At 36.2% G+C, this 16907-nt stretch overlaps 1 protein-coding gene across 2 annotated transcripts in view; it reads left to right on the forward strand.

The window, feature by feature from the left end:
• The window catches only part of GUCY1A1 (guanylate cyclase 1 soluble subunit alpha 1), a 35913-nt gene extending 22421 nt beyond the window's left edge, over window positions 1-13492 (forward strand). For both annotated transcript variants that reach the window (XM_062603313.1, XM_062604106.1), the window contains 7 exons: window positions 2315-2376; window positions 3951-4009; window positions 5039-5748; window positions 7236-7721; window positions 8194-8337; window positions 10491-10645; window positions 12463-13492. In XM_062603313.1, the coding sequence (XP_062459297.1) occupies window positions 2315-2376; window positions 3951-4009; window positions 5039-5748; window positions 7236-7721; window positions 8194-8337; window positions 10491-10645; window positions 12463-12664 (1818 nt within the window). In that variant the 3' untranslated portion in view covers window positions 12665-13492. The remainder of the gene's footprint in view (window positions 1-2314; window positions 2377-3950; window positions 4010-5038; window positions 5749-7235; window positions 7722-8193; window positions 8338-10490; window positions 10646-12462) is intronic.
• Window positions 13493-16907: the final 3415 nt, after the last annotated feature.

The raw sequence follows: 16907 nt of genomic DNA on the forward strand, positions 1-16907 counted from the left end.
AAACCCTCTATGTTTACCACAAAGGTATTCTTATGTCTCTGCTCAACTCAACTGAAAACAGATACAGTGCATGCACAATGGTTTGCTTGAGTGGAGATAAATATAGTTTATTTCTGTAAAAAGAACACGAAAAATGCAGCTTCATAATATTCAACACTTGGGCTTGCCTCAGATTCTGTTGAAAGTGTGAAGGAACTGTCTGTGATATATTGGGGCTACAAATGGCAAATGGCCAAGTCTATATACTCATTTAATTACAATTCTATTGTTTGTACATTCAGTGTTCCTTACTAAAAAGTGCTGGAGTTTTGTTAAATCTGTTTTCAGATCTGTTTTCACAACTCTTCATCTATTACTCTTTCACTAAAACTCTACATACATTTTTTGATAGACGCCCTTTCACCTCTGCTGCATTTACAGAAGAAATTCATCCCTTTAAACTGACCTTTCCATACATAAAGGAAAAGACCTTTAACTCAAGAATGAGCTGGCGAAGGACCCTTTCTGTGGTGTCAGCATTGCTGTATTGCTTCTTTAGTATATAGTTGTTGTTGGGTTTCTTAACGAAATAACCGTGAGGTTTTTTTAATTTAAAGAGTAGTATAGATACATGCAGCTGTTTATTACATAATCCCAATAAGCTAGTACATCAGCTGCGACAAAAGCTTAGCAAAGTCAAGAATGTTATGACCGTTTACCCCAGGAGCTACTGAATTTCAAGATTACTGTCACTGCTATTTCCAGTTATTCAAGTCATATTCATTGGAACTTTGTCCAAGTATAGTAATCTGTCCTCATGCTGATTTGGAGTCCTGATCAGCTTGCCAGTCCCAGTTCTCTGTAGAAGGGTTTTGCTTATTTCAGAACATAACTTTTCATTGCTTTGATACTTTACAGTGCCTTACTTAACAATCAGTAATTAACATAATCTTTATAAATTGGAAACTTTACAGGGGCCACATTATGGCCCCAGTTGATTCAGGGACTCCCCATGAAAAAGTGAGTTGTGCGTGGAAGTCCAGGACATAGCACATCCAGAATAACTTTTGATTAAATCTGAGATAGTGTGGTATGTGTTATTGTTAGATTTACTTCTTTGGGTGTTTACAGAAATACAGGTGACTTTGGTAAGTAATGAATTGGAAGGTATTCCACTTACTGTACCAGTTTATATGCAGACATTGTGTACATTGTGTTCATATACATGGTAGAAAAGTTACTCAGTTTAGATTTTTGCTTGGAAAAAGTCTCCCGAATATACTGCCTTGCTTTCACATGGTATTTTCTTTGAGTGTGCAGACTTTCCTTTTCAAAATACAGAAAGGATGGAATAGAAAATGCTAGTTTCTTCAGGGAATGAGAACCAAAGAAAAAACAGACTACAGCAAGCCCCACAGCCAAATTGTGTCATGACACTAGTCTACGACCCTGTCTTTATGGAAGTTTGAATTTCAAGTGATCAGAAACTACACACATAAGACAGCTTTACTGGCCCCAGCAATTTGAAATATGCATGTTTGGAAAGTATTCTATCTCTTCCAATTAGGAACTACAGGAAGAATATGGAACCATGGGATTGAGGTAAATTAAGATAAATAAATCTTCATGGTACTCTAAAGGGTCTTTTATTGTGGAATCCTCTTACAAAGGTTATCAACAGTGACTAGATTTTCATCTGGAGGATATTTAGTTTTGCAGCATACATAGCCAAAATTATTCTTTTTGTACAAATGTAAAATAAATTATTCTAACATTGTCTTGAAATGCTGTAGTCTTGAAATAAGAAAATGAGGTAATCTGAAGCACAGAATGCTGTATTGATCTTTTATAGCTGCATTTGAAACTCTGTTACCTTTTGCAATTTCAATCTTTGCACTTCTGAAAATTGTCCTGAAAAAAATAACTCTTAATATTCCAAGAAAAGTTACTATGTATAAGAGCTACTTTTTACTGTTTTGTTCTGGGCATAATGCAGAATATGACTATCTTTTCTGTTAGAATCAGAGGATCATAGAATAGTTAGGGTTGGAAAGGACCTTAAGGTCATCTAGATCCAACCCCCCTGCCATGGGCAGGGACACCACACACTAAACCATGTCACCTAAGACTCTGTCCAGCCTGGCCTTGAACACTGCCAGGGATAGAGCATTCACGACTTCACTGGGCAACCTGTTCTAGTGTCTCACAACCCTCACAGTAAAAAACTTGGGATATTAGCCCCAAGGACAGTGAAGTAATTCTTCTCTGTATGAAAATGTTATGATTAAATTTTCAGCAATTACATTTAATCAACATACCTTTTTTTGTTCCCCAGTTTGAAAGACTAAATCTTGCACTTCAGAGGACACTCGCAAAACACAAAATAAAAGAAACCAGGTATGTATGTGTAATGGGTTTCAAATTCACTTCACTGCAAAATTGTTCTGCAGACAGTTCATAAGGGCTGGAGTGCTAATTGGGAATCGGGATTCTGGAATCTGTTTTCAGTTATTATGTCCTACTGGTGTGTAACATTTCATGTAATGTAAGTTAATAATGATTTTATTTAAAAATATTCACAAACATTTATATCACTCATAAAGTTAACGAGCAAATTTAGCCATTTGTGCAGGGAGAAAGGCAACAACTGTGAAAAATACGCAGGTGTTTTGGAGGAAGTCAGAGACTAGTCAGGCATAAATGGAAAGGTAGATGCACTTGTATATAGATCTGTCCCAATGCTTCTAAGATCCCAGAAAAAGATTTTTAAATGCAAACAGTTACTATTAAAAAAAAAAAAAATGGCTTCTGAACAATGATATGCTACACATACTGACATACATGTTTTCGCTGGGCTCACTTGGCTTCTTGTTTCTGTTTCTGAGGAACTCACCTTGATTTTCAGCACTCCTTAGTACTAACCCAGTATTAATCATCTGAGCCTCTCAGGGAGTGAGAATTTCTTAGCATCTTGTTACACGCTGGGGATTCAATTTATTGAATGAAAAAAAAGTGGAGAACAAAACAAAACTGAAAACTACACTATTGCTCCCCATGATAAGAACAGATAATTGCAATGTATCTTTTAAATTATACTTGATATTTTCAAAGCAGTTTACATGCATAGACTGAACCAAAGATAGCTGGTCATATATGCATTGCAATTACTGACTGGCATATTGCTATGAGTGTTTTCCCCATCGTTAATTATGTGTTGCTTCCTGGCGTAGTAGTTTGAAACCTAAAAGTATTGTGCTATTCTGAATGATGCAGTAATGCAAATGTAAAACAGATCTAAATATCTGTATTGCTTTTGCACATAAATACATCAACAATATTTCAAACGAAGAAATCCAGAAAGCATGCACCAAAAGCTTATCTCTTATATGCAGGTTAATCTAATGTTCTTCTCATCATTGTGGTTTGGGTATTCAGGTAGATGTTTATTGACCTCAGAGGGATGCAGTTTTGTATCACAGAATCTGAATTACTACCAATGAAAAAATCATTTTGAAGTTTATAGATATTACTGGTATTTCCTCTCAAAACAGAAATGCCCTCTCATCTCTTTTGAATTGAACACAATGTAATTAAATGCTTGAATATAACTTCCATTTATATTATAAAATGTGTTATGAAATTTAGTTGTGGCTTCAAGCAAAAAACCTTAACCAAATGAAAAAACAGGACTGTTGCAACCTAAGAGTTTTTAATCAATGGTGGGTCGTAGCATTTGGCCTCAATCCGTATCTGAGCTCAAACCACTAAGACTTTAACTTATCACAAATACACGGGATAATCTAAGATCCTACCAAGACCCTATTTTGAATTAATGAATAACTGCCTATTTGATCAGCAAGGCTTAGTTGATACACATTAAAGACAGGGTAGGTAACTGCCATTACTTCCTATTTTTTACAAGGTTTGTCTTGACTTTCATAGTATTTATTTTATTTTTATGATCTTTACAGAAAAACTGGGGATAGAGAAGATTTTGAAAAAATAATCAGTGATCATGCAAATGCAGCAGGTAATATAATCTCATTTAATAATATATATATAAAAACATATATATTATTGTCTTGGTTTCAGCTATCATGTATATAAAATAACATATGTATATATAAATTAGGGTTGCTACTAAGAAATAATTTCCTCCATGTAAGGGCTTCAGTGATGCTGGCAACACAGAGGCTGAACTGGGATCTCTGCAACTAACAGTTTCCCAAGTTTGAGATGCCATAGAATCATCTACCCCTAAAACCCAACATCTAGAAGGAGTTGAAACATATGTTCAGTAGTAAGTTACAGTCTTACACTGATCCTTTTCTTCTGAACGACTGTAGTCTGTTGGAAGAGAACTGCTGTAATTTGCAATATGGAACTCTCTGGCTACATCTGTAATAGTAAATTAACATTTCCAGGAAACGGAAACATGGTTTTTTGTACACTTGAACTGTTAAGCTGGTCCTGGCACGCAGTTGGCCTGTGACAGATAACACTTTTCCAAATGATTCCCAGTAACAGTTGGGGAGTTGGAAAATTCCCAACCATCAGTCTGCTTGCAGCTGTGCTGTTAAAACAAATTTTCTAGCAAAAATGTGAGCTGTGCTGTGCCAACTGGCCTCAGTGTCCCGGAGTATTCCTAGGGTCATTTAATTTATTGGATCAGGCATAGTATTTGTATCTGTGTGGGTGCACAGATCCTATTTTATTCTTCCTTTGTGTTCTTGTTTTAAGTTTTTAAATTCTTATTTTAATTTTTTATATTGAGCTAAGGGAACTGGGTTAAATCCTGTGCCAAAATGTGCATTCGTTCTGTCTACATCTTGACAAAGAACATGAGTCTTGGATCTTTCCAAACTACAGCCTGTTGTCTCCCTGTTGTGCGGACACCACGAGTATGTCTTTGGTTACAGCAGGACTCCTAAAAGAGAGGGCCCTCAGGTGACCTTGCTGGATCAGGGAAGGTTATTGCTAATTTGATTTGGTCTAGTGGAGGTTAGCCTGCGATTCAGTGTGATGAGTGCAGTTCTGACTAAAATGTGATTCCATGCAGGTGTTCCTGTGGAGACTCTACGGGAATCCCTTGGTGAAGAGCTATTCAAAATATGCTATGAAGAGGATGAACACATATTAGGTGTTATTGGAGGAACCCTTAAGGACTTCTTGAATAGTTTCACCACTCTGCTGAAGCAGAGTGGCCACAGCCAAGAAGCAGGAAAAAAGGACAGACTTGAAGATGCTTCCATATTATGCCTGGAGAAAGATCAGGACTTCTTAAATGTGTATTATTTCTTTCCTAAGAAAATCACAAGTCTTATTCTATCTGGTATTATTAAAGCGGCAGCTCATGTTTTATATGAAACTGAGGTGGAAGTGATGCTCATGCCTCCTTGTTTCCATAATGACTGCACTGAGTTTGCTAATCAGCCTTATTTGCTGTACTCTATACAAGTCAAAAGTACAAAACCTTCCTTATCTCCATGTAAACCACAGTCTTCACTTGTGATTCCTGCCTCTATGTTCTGTAAGACTTTCCCATTTCATTTTATGTTCGACAAGGATATGTCAGTTCTTCAGATTGGAAATGGGATAAAAAGACTTTTGACCAGGCGAGAACTTCAAGCTAAGCCCAATTTTGAAGAGTATTTTGAAATTCTTACCCCGAAAGTAAGCTGCACGTTTAGTGGAATAATGACAATGCTAAATATGCAGTTTACTGTAAGAGTCAGAAGATGGGATAATACTGATATGAAATCATCCATGGTAAGAGACTTTTTATAATCATTACTTCTGTGAGAAGTTTGGTTTCTACAGGTAAGAGTGAAAATAGCCACTGAACACAGTGCACTTTGCATTGTTTACATACAATACAACTGAAGAACAGTGATTTATTGAGCGCTGTAATGTAATTCAGCTTGTGAAGCGAATATTCAGTCAAAACTCTGCTTTAGGACAAGTAAAATCTGACTGTTAACTTGATTTTATAAAAAAAAAAATATTGAGATTAAGTCAGTAAATTGAGATAAAGCAAATGACAGGCTATGCTGTTGAGAATAAGGGCATTTCCAACGCAAAGGCAGTGGCAGGGAAAGCTTTCCCAAAGTGCCCCTCAGTCATGTGGAAACAGCAGTTCTGTGGTTTGGGGAAAGATGTAGGCATTTCTTGTGCTCATTCACCCTTTGGTATTTTGGCAGCTTTGATATTTTGATGTTTTCATCAGAAACAATCACCAAAGGTCCCACTTAGTTTCAGCTGATGGGATTACTTGCTTTCTGCTGAAGCTGGGTCTGTGGCAAATGACCTGGGACAGTAAAAAATATTGAATATTCAATGACTGGTTTTATTCATCACTGCCTCTCAGATGAATTCCATCTTATATATACCTGAGGTACTCCAGGATGAATTAGCTGTTCAGCCTCAGCACTCCAAGAATTTAAATGAAGAACAGTAATAAAGGTTTCACTCAGTTATTACTGAAGTGGGAAAAAATGTGGCACTGAACAGCTACTTTGTCTCAGATCCATTTCTGCACTAGGAAATAGTTTAATGATTACAAGGGGTAGTAGACTCTGAGTTCCTTTTGCATGTATTTAAATCCACAAATCTCTGTTAGCATGTAACAGGTTTTCTTGAAAAAATGATCTTTCAAGCAACGTTAAGCAGAGCTTTGCAGCACCTTGCGCATTACACAACTGAATACAGAAGGGACATATAAACACTTCACACAAAATATTTTGCTTTTTTTAGATGATTAAAATGGGGTATTTCTGCCATTTATGCCTTTAGTTTTAAATTGCAGCGAGTACTGAACATCCTGTGATAAAATTGAAGCAGATTTTCTCACTGTCTCTTACAAAGAAAGTAGTGCATGAACGAAACTACTAGAGCTATTAGCAGAAATTGAGAGGCCACTATAGTCATTAACAGTTTATCAGTTGGTGAAAATACACAAAATTCTTTTTGTTTTTCTTTCCTTCCTGAGCTAAAACGGATACTGATACTCAAACACAATTAGATGTTTAAGTTGTGGTCTTAACTTTCGTACCAGAAGGCTCAAGCAAAATAAACTTATTTGATAGCCCTATGATTTAGCACCCTATGTTTTCTCTTAAGCCACTAACTGAAAATATAGGGACTATGGACCAGTCTCATTTTCCTAGGTTTAAGACAAATGTATTTCTTCTAAAACTTGTTTCTAAACCACTGCCATGCATGTTTTGCATGAATTCTTGTTTCTTTAACTGTTTCAGGTAATGGATCTTAAAGGGCAGATGATCTATATTTTTGAATCCAGTGCCATCCTATTCCTGGGATCTCCTTGTGTGGACAGACTAGAAGATTTTACAGGACGTGGATTGTACCTCTCAGATATTCCCATTCACAATGCATTGAGAGATGTTGTTCTGATAGGGGAGCAGGCCAGAGCTCAGGATGGACTAAAGAAGAGGTTAGGAAAGTTAAAGGCAACCCTTGAGCAGGCCCATCAAGCCCTTGAAGAAGAAAAGAAGAAGACCGTAGATCTTCTGTTTTCAATTTTTCCTGGAGAGGTTGCTCAGCAGCTGTGGCAGGGACAAGTTGTGCAAGCCAAGAAATTTAGTAATGTCACAATGCTTTTCTCTGACATTGTGGGATTCACTGCCATCTGTTCCCAGTGCTCACCTATGCAGGTTATCACCATGCTTAATGAGCTGTATACCCGCTTTGATTACCAATGTGGAGAGCTAGATGTCTACAAGGTACACAATTTATTTCATTTCTATGGGATTCTAGGGCAGAAAGGGAAATGGAAGACTAAACTGGACAAAGGACAATAGAAGTCCAAAATTTATTTCCCCTAACCATCATTATAAAAAAAAAGACATTTAAGAGATCTAATAAAAAAATAATCAATAGAATCAGCCGTTAAAGGAAAGCATTTTAGCAAACAATAAATACAAGTTGTGTAATTTTTTCCTTTTGAATGATATTGCAGGATTTGGGCAGGACTTAAATCAGCAGAACAAATAAGACCCAGTCAATATGTAGGTACAGTTCTTACTGAACCCACAGACTATTCCGTTACGTGTCACAGTCTAACAGCAGGGAACAAAGAGCCTTGGGTGGCAGTTTTAGTGGGAGGTGTCCCTGCCCATGGCAGGGGGGTTGGAACTAGATGATCTTAAGGTCCTTTCCAACCATAACTATTCTATGATTCAATGCCTGTTTTAGGTTGAGACTATTGGAGATGCCTACTGTGTCGCTGGAGGTTTACACAAAGAAAGTGAAACACATGCTGTTCAAATAGCGCTGATGGCCCTGAAGATGATGGAGCTGTCAGATGAGGTGGTGTCTCCCCATGGAGAACCTATCAAGGTCATATATTTTATTCTGTTTTATATGGTTAAAGTAGCCATTTTTGTTTGTTTAGTTGCTATTCGGGTTTTTGTCTTGAGGAAATTTCTTGTCATTGCATTAACTCAGACACATTTGGGAATCAAGTGTGCACGACTGGAGAAGCTGATCTTTTGAGTTACATGAATTAAAGTTTTGTGGAAGGGTAAAGATGAAACAAAGATCTGAAAATCAATCCAAAAAACTTGAATGCAGTGAAATTAACAGGTGCACACTGACGTGCTGCAGTTCTTCTCTCATTAGCAGTAAGTTTTCAAGTGGCATGGAATATTCTGTTACATTTTCTAATGAGAAGATTAATCCTCTCTCAGAATTAGACCCAGTGAGAATATCTGTGTTGAGGTAACAGGTATAAAGACGAATCATCAAAGACCTGTTCTGACTGCACTAATCCACACGTCTTTAAAGGATTCTGTTGCTATTCTTGTTTTACAGCCAGATACTGAGCCATCATTACTATAAGGTAATGGTGTTAGTGCTGTTAAAGCCAAGTGTTAGTTTCAGTGGTAGTTATATTTGTAGCTTCCTTTCAATGAAGACATACACATCTGCTGAACTTTTGATGTAGGTTCGCCTCTCACTGAGAAAAAGAAGAGAAAAGCCTATAAATGATGTGGACATTCTTCTGAGTTAAAATATCCTGCAATAGGGTCCTATTATTTTTAATACAGGTGTCTCAGTTCATTATGTCTTTCTTTCATTTGCTCATTTTTAACATTTATCTGTTCATTTGTTCATTTAGAAAACTTCAGGCTTCTTTGATTTTAGATTAAGGAATATTTGTATTCCAAGACAAAGAAAATGATTATTAAGAGGATTACACACTCTACATCTATCACAGAGAACAGCAGTATTATATTATAAATAAATGTTGTTCTTTTTGTATTTCACAATATCAAATTAAGTTAAGCTTAAGAAATCTGGAAACATCTTGACAATATTATAATATGTTTATAATTTCCATGAAAAAGCTACCTCTGTAATTTTGAATGAGGAATGCTATTACATTTTTTAATAAAATAGGGAGAAAAAATTGTATAAGTACTTACTGGAAGCTTCGTAAAGAAAACTGAAGCTTTCTGGTTTTAACAAAAGCATGCATCTATTTTAATGAAATGCATTATGAAAGCATTAGTTGTTTTGCAAAGCACAAAATATATCACACAGTCTACTGTCATTTTATGTATCAGTTGTCAAAGAAAAAGCATGACTGCAAACCGCTTATTTTAAATCAGACTTGTATATCGATGTACATTATTTCAGCTATCTTTGGTGTGTGGGTGGATTTTGCTTTTGTTGCAGGCTTTTCTGCTTTTCACTTAAAATTAGAAATTGTGAATTCTTCATAATGATATGATAGTCTCTCAGTATGTAAAAGTAGCACATGTAGTATATGTGCAAGCTTCCTGACATCTTGCCATTATTGTGTCAGAGTGCTATTCTGAAAAAAAACATGTCTGCATCTGTATAATGCACATAAGAAAAGGAGCACATCCCAAAAAAAGGAACCTAAAAACACAGAAAGTAGCACCAGCTAAGCAAAACTCAAAAATCTGAGTATGAGTTACAATGAAGAGGTATCAAAACGTTTCAGCTACTGTATAATTAATTATCAAAAGTCCATACCCAGGGATTGGGATTTACTGTTTGTCTGAGCTTGTCAATAGAGTTCAGTTGGAACTACAGCATATATATATTGTCTTTACTATTCCCTAAGATTTGTCTTTCTGACCTTAACAGCGAAGCAAGTACTATTCATTAACTGTCGCCAGTTTAACAAAATTGTATCATGTAATTCCTCCCAGGAAAGCATCCAAGTATTATAGTAATTCCTACTGATATTTCCAAGTCAATATACTGCCACAGAGACCAGCATTATCACAGTCATATCAGGTGAAGGATTACATAATATAAATGCAAAAAGCAAGGTAAACTTCAAGCTGTTTCCTCTCCACAAGCAGTGGTGACCAGAATACAGACATTTTAAGGAGACTGTACTAGCTCAATGTATATTAGTAGCTCATTATATTTTTTTAATAGAGGATGGATTTATAAAACTGTCTTTAACCATTTTGTTTTGCTTAATAATGCTATTTTGTGTCTTTTATTTAAAGATGCGCATTGGCCTTCATTCTGGATCTGTCTTTGCTGGAGTTGTTGGGGTTAAAATGCCCCGTTATTGCCTTTTTGGAAACAATGTAACCCTTGCCAATAAGTTTGAATCTTGCAGTATACCTAGAAAAATAAATGTCAGCCCAACAACTTACAGGTACAGTGCTTCATATCTGTAAAATGTCCATCTGAAGTTGTTACTGTAATAGTTCATTATCTTCCTTCTCTTCTCCCCGCCCCCGCCCCAAGTACTGCTGTTTTCCTTTTTCTCTGATTGCTCATGAATGCACCATGATTATTTTCAGTCAGAATCCAATCAGCAGCACCAAGAAAAAAGGTGAAACAAAAGCTGACTCTTCTTTATTTTTTGATGTTATATTTAAGATAAATGGGCTGTCCGGGCCAGTTTTTCTTCTTACCCTGCAGCTGCATATCTCTTGCCTTCCCCCCCCCCCCATATAGTTGGCTCCTTTTTGAGCTCTGTGGCTTTCAGTGTGAACTGGAAGCCAAACTAGCTGCAAGTGCCCTTGAGAATACAACCTAGCTGAAGAGCTGTTAAACATAACCCTACACATTTTCGTTCTCTTTTAGTCAGGGAAGATGAATTCATAGGTTGCAATGAATCAGCCATGCCACGGCTTAGTTTATAAGGGTCTTGATCTCAACTGAGTTTAAGCTTTTTAGTATGGACCTTCAGCTGTACTGTTTATCACAGAATCATAGAATGGTTTGGATTGGAAGAGACCTTAAAGATCATCTAGTTCCAAATACCTGCCATGAGCAAGGACACCCTCCACTAAACCAGGTTGCTCAGAGCCCCCATCCAATGTGTCCTGGAACACTTCTAGGGATGGGGAAGCAACAACTTCACCAGTTGTGGCAGACACAACTACTCCAGTGACTCACCACCTTCATAGTGAAGAACTTCTTCCTAATATCTTATGTAAACCTTTCAGTTTAAAGCCATTCTCCCTAGTCCTGTCACTACATGCCCACTGAGATAAGAAATTTTTAGTAATGTGTACTATGTAATTATGAAGACAGCTAGCAGGCTCTCCCATGGGAAATACAGCATCTCTCCTTTAGACACTTTGTCCACACATGACATGCTTATAACTTGTGGCACAAGTAGGTTTCTGCATGGCTGCGTATTCATCTCAAGAGAATATTTGAAATTAGTGTACTGTTGAAATTCATTCTCTGAGCCCCTAGAAAATAGAAAACTATTATTATCATGGTATGTTTGTTTTTTTTCCCTGAGCGAATGATGTGTTAACCTCCTTCTTGTTGAGTGGGTTTTTTTTTTTTCATTTTGATTCCTTCACCAGTTCTAAACACATATTGAAAACATTATGGCACCTTGCACAGTTCCTGTATATTGCAGTAATTGTTTGGAAACTTAGATACCAGATACGGGCATCTTACGTTGTGGGTATGTTATATAAGTTACGGGTAACTTAGATACCAGTCATGGGTATTTATCCCTACAGATTAACAATTTGTGTTTCAGATATATAATACCACTGGGTTTACTGGGTGCATGTGTTTAAAAGCAAAATTGTTAGAACTAGCAAGAGGATCTGAATAGATCTGAATAGTTAATAAGCGTTTCAATATTTCATTAGTTGAAACATTAATTAGGGTGCCAGTTTATGTGCAAATGTGAGCTAGCTTTCAGTACCAAATAATTTTTGAAAGTATTTACAACAAACAGCGCCTATGTGGAAAGCATTGACAAGACAAAAAGAAGAGGCAATATTCCTGTGTGTGCTGGTATAAGTTAATAGGCTATCAAGATTACCAGGTAAACAGGGCGGGTGGTAGTGTTGGTGGTGTTATATTTTCAGTAAATAACTTACAAATATTAAATTAGATTCTGCCCCGACTTTCATGAAGGATTACTGAATGTCTGTACTTGTAATTACAGTTAGTGACTGATTCATTTTTAATCAGGAGGATTTGTCTTTATTCTAGGATGTTAAAGGAATATCCAGGTTTTGTGTTCACGCCTCGCTCAAGAGAAGAGCTTCCACCTAATTTTCCCAGTGATATCCCTGGAATTTGCTATTTTCTGGATGCTTATATTCAAGAAGCAGGCTCACAGACTTGGTTTCCAAAAAGAGATATGGGAGATGGCAATGCCAATTTTTTGGGTGAGGAAACAGGAATAGACTAAATTGTATATTCGCAAGTGTATAAAATAAATTTATAAATATTTTGGGTTTTTTTAATAAATTGAATTTTTTTTTAAATGTATGAAACATGAAAGCACTTTAGGTTGTTAACACCTGAAAGCCAGTATTAAAATTTCAGGAAGTATGTCACTGACTACTTTTTATTTTTCCTTTGCATAAGGAAGATAGTCACTGAAATAATATTGCAACTTCACTGTTGAAAGTGCTACTAAAAACTACATTTTCCCTGTGGTAATTTGTAAGTGCTGTGTAACAACTCTTGGTTTTCTCTGTGCTGAGGATTCTAGATGTATTCTACATGCAGTGTGTCAGGAAATGTAATGTACAAGTGATGCAGCCAAATGCAGTGTTGTGAGCTGGTGCTTATCAATGACTATTCAAATGTATTTTCTTAGTGATTCCATAAGAAAATATCCATTAAAATACTGTCATTGCTATTACATACTCCTTCCAGTGCATCTTCTGGGCCCCATCGTAGAAGCTGCTGACATCTAACACTGATCAGAGTCAATATGTTGAGGGTGCTCAGCATCTTCTGGATCAGGCTGCTAATTGTAGCTAATACATATATATATATATATCTAGCAGAGTTGCTGCTTACTGTTTCATGAACTTTGTGTATAAAATGAATATAGATTAAAACACTGTATAATCATACTAAAGTTTCTGTAATCATCGAACAATATTTTAGTTCTTGGGGTTTTTAAATTACTTTAAAAAATAATATCCACTTGCTATTATGTATTAGAGCAATAAATGGTTTCTTTTTGTTGTAATTTAAATTTGAAATGCTTAAAAAGATATGTAATAAAACATGCTTTGGAGTGTTTACTTCGAAAGGAAATTTCAGTGGGACTGTATAAAATGGAACAGAAGCACACTAGTTTAAAGCTATGAGCCTTATTCAAGGACAGCAATGTGGGTATGACATGTTATTGAAATTCCTATGGTACACTTACTTTAAAGATGCCAAGGAAATCTACATGTAAACAAAAATGCTTTAAAACGTATGAACACATATTGCAAACTTGGAATGTGAGTGGAGAACTCTCACGGGTCTGCCTCAAGAACAGGCGGAGTAGAGTTAGTTGCAAATTCTGAGTTTAGGATTCTGCCTCTCAGACTAGCAGATCCATATGCACAGAAATTTCTCTGATCCCAGCTGCAGGGTGAGGAACTGCACTGCTTAGATACATACAAATATTTCCAGTAGCTTCAAATATTATTAGTTATTATTCTAACCTCTTAAACTCTTGGGTTCAGACATATCAAGCCATAAAAGTCTTTCTTCAAGCTAGTTGCCACTTAATCAGATTTTGCTCTCTGCACATTTACAGGGAGCAATTACATTAGACTAAGGTGCCATTCTGTTTGTTTTCTGAACTTGTCTGGTTCATTCTGAAGCTTGATATCCTGTTTTGTGTCAGTTTCTTATTTGAGTGTTTTATCTGAGTAGAAACTCATACAGAACATGTACCATCTCACACAGAACAGGTACCATCAAAGGCTTGGGGAAAAATTCTGATAATGAACTAGCACAAAGAACATTTTAAAAGAATATTTTAATTCAGATTTCCTGTAGTCAGCATTTGAACAAAACTTGAAACATTGAATCCTGCTATTGCTTGAGGTCTCCTATATCCCACCAACACACTTAGAAATAGTTTTTTGACACAAAAATGGAACCTGAAAGTCTATATATTATATATATACCCATCTCTCTCTTGAACACAACATACATATACATGCACATATACAAGCAGATGCATTTGTAACATTTTTAACAGCAGTGTTTCAAGGAAACAAGAACTATGCAAATCTTGGCAAGTGATCTTTGCAGTATTATTTTGGTTGGAAAATTCTGTTCTATTGACATAAATACCCAGAGGCAAGTAGCAGTCCCATGGGGCTACTCCTGGATTTTAAAATGTCAGAGTATTTGAGTACTGACTCTTCAGTAAGTTCATATGTTAAGCCAGTAATGACTGAAGTCAGTAGGAATTTATCCATCCCCATCAACTGTTGAATGCTAAAAAACAAATAGGCTTTTAAATAAAAAAAAAAACCTTTCTTTCTTCATATCTACCGAATGGGAGGGAATCTTGGTAGTGAATTTTGTTCTGTCCCTAGGAAAGAATATTGCTGGACTGGATGATGTTCCTTTGTCATTCAGTAGGATGTCCTTGACACCTTCCTAAGTATATATTTGTAAAATTAAATGTGCCCTAGGCCAAAGGGAGTGAATTAATAATTTTGTATTAATGCAGATAACTGATCTGATTACAGATCAAATTCATCTTCCAACATTAGTTTTTATATCTATTTTTTAATACACACTAGGCTACATTACCAGCTAGGATAGAATTGCTGTAGAAATCCTTTTAAATTTACTTTTTTTGTTTTTTCTGAAAAGTTCCGAATATTCCCATGTTTACTACTTCAGCCTTAGTTCAGAGAAGAAACTGGATAAAGCACTTACGTATACACATAAAGCAACTTACTTGAATCTCAAGGAAGTAAGTAGGATTTAGGCATGGATTTAAGGCAATGATTCAAAAAGTGCTTTAAAATGTACTTGTGTTCAGACTCATTCTGCAAAAAAACCCACAAGTCTATGTTTAGCTTTAAGTATAACTTTAGAATGTAAGTCTCACTGAAACTGCTCCTCTGTTTTAAGTCTTTTGCTGAATGAATATGTATCTAAGAAGGGATAATTATTTTCAACTAATCTTTTCACTTGGATCTTCAATGTCCTTTCACTTTTTAAGTAATCTTTTCACTTAAAGTCAGTGGATAAAAAGGAATCAGACAGTAAGAAAATCTCTGAGATAAAGAAAAGGAAGGTAATTTAAATTCTGCTGTACTGGGAGATTTTGCAAGGAAATAAACCAGTTGTTTTTTAACTGATGGATAGTAGGATGTTGTACATTATTGTACAACAATTGTACAACAAAATTGTATTTGGATGCAATGCTGTTTATATAAGTATACAATTACCTTAGTATTATGTCCAGAAGCAGTTTTGTTACTATATGAATTTTTATTTTACCTTTATTTTATTAGTTCATGAAGATTCTGAGGGGCTGATTCCATCACTATGTGATGGAAGATAGATTTTGTCATAGTGCAATTACTTTGCCAAAGGTGTTCATGGCCCTTGAAAGAAATAACAAGTGGGACCGTTGAATCTTAACAGTGACATAGTGAAAGTAAAAGCTATAGCAAAAGAATTCAAATGAATTTATTTCGTTTATTTTAGCAGGCAAGTCCTGGTAAGATTTCAGGGAGACGCTGAAAAGAAACTCTCATTGCTGGTGTCTGAGGAAGTGCAATTAGTGTGGAGCTGATGGTTTCTTTCTGAACTACTGTGTAAAACCAAAGTAAACAAAGTCACAGAAACTGATAGAACAGTGAAGTGCACAGATAATAGAGCCCCAGGACAGATCTACATTTTCCTGTGAAATCTTACAAAGGAAGAATTCAGACCTCACCCGAAATCCAGTTTATTTCTCCCAACATTTTCTTCTGCATTCTCTGCAGAAATGGCTGCAACAGGTAGTACAGGAGGTCGACTCAGTATTTCCAGCTGAAGGCCACCATAATTAAGGGGAATTTCTCCTCAATCTTGGCAAGAGGACCATTTTTCAAACCCCACCCATCCTATAACCTAGCAGGCTGTAGCTCCTCCCAATATTTGTGCCTGCTCATTGTTCTGCAAAAACAGTGGAAGGGAAGTTTTTGTTTCCTGCTACAGCAATAATTTTTGTGGCTATTTGCCCTATAGCAAAGAACCATGTTGCTGTCAAAGCTCTGTTCCAGTTTATCAGAAGTCAGCTTGGCAGGAACCAAACTTAACTTTGAGGCTGTTTCTGAAGTGAAAGCTAGGACTTTCTTTTCTACCTCTTAAAGAAGTCTGCAAGATGTGTGTGACAACAGTCTTTAGATACCTCTAAAACCGTCTCCCATGGTATGGCTGCTCACAAATACATACGAAGGAAATACTCAGATACAAACTTTTTTTTTTTTTTTAATTTCCTAATCCATTCATATGAGTTAAATCACAGTTCTTTTCTGCCAAGCAAAGGCAGAGAGTAAAACTCACTGGCTTACATTACTCAGCATTGTTCTGATTACGAAGCATAAGATGGAAGATAGTCAGCGGTTCCAGAACTACTGCTACATTGAGGTGCAGTGGTTTAAAGATCCATACTCTCCCAAAAACAA

The sequence above is a fragment of the Pezoporus occidentalis genome, unplaced genomic scaffold (genome assembly GCF_034315485.1).
Source record: "Pezoporus occidentalis ecotype Australia unplaced genomic scaffold, CSIRO_AGI_Poc_V1 ctg1, whole genome shotgun sequence".
NCBI classification, from domain to species: domain Eukaryota; kingdom Metazoa; phylum Chordata; class Aves; order Psittaciformes; family Psittacidae; genus Pezoporus; species Pezoporus occidentalis.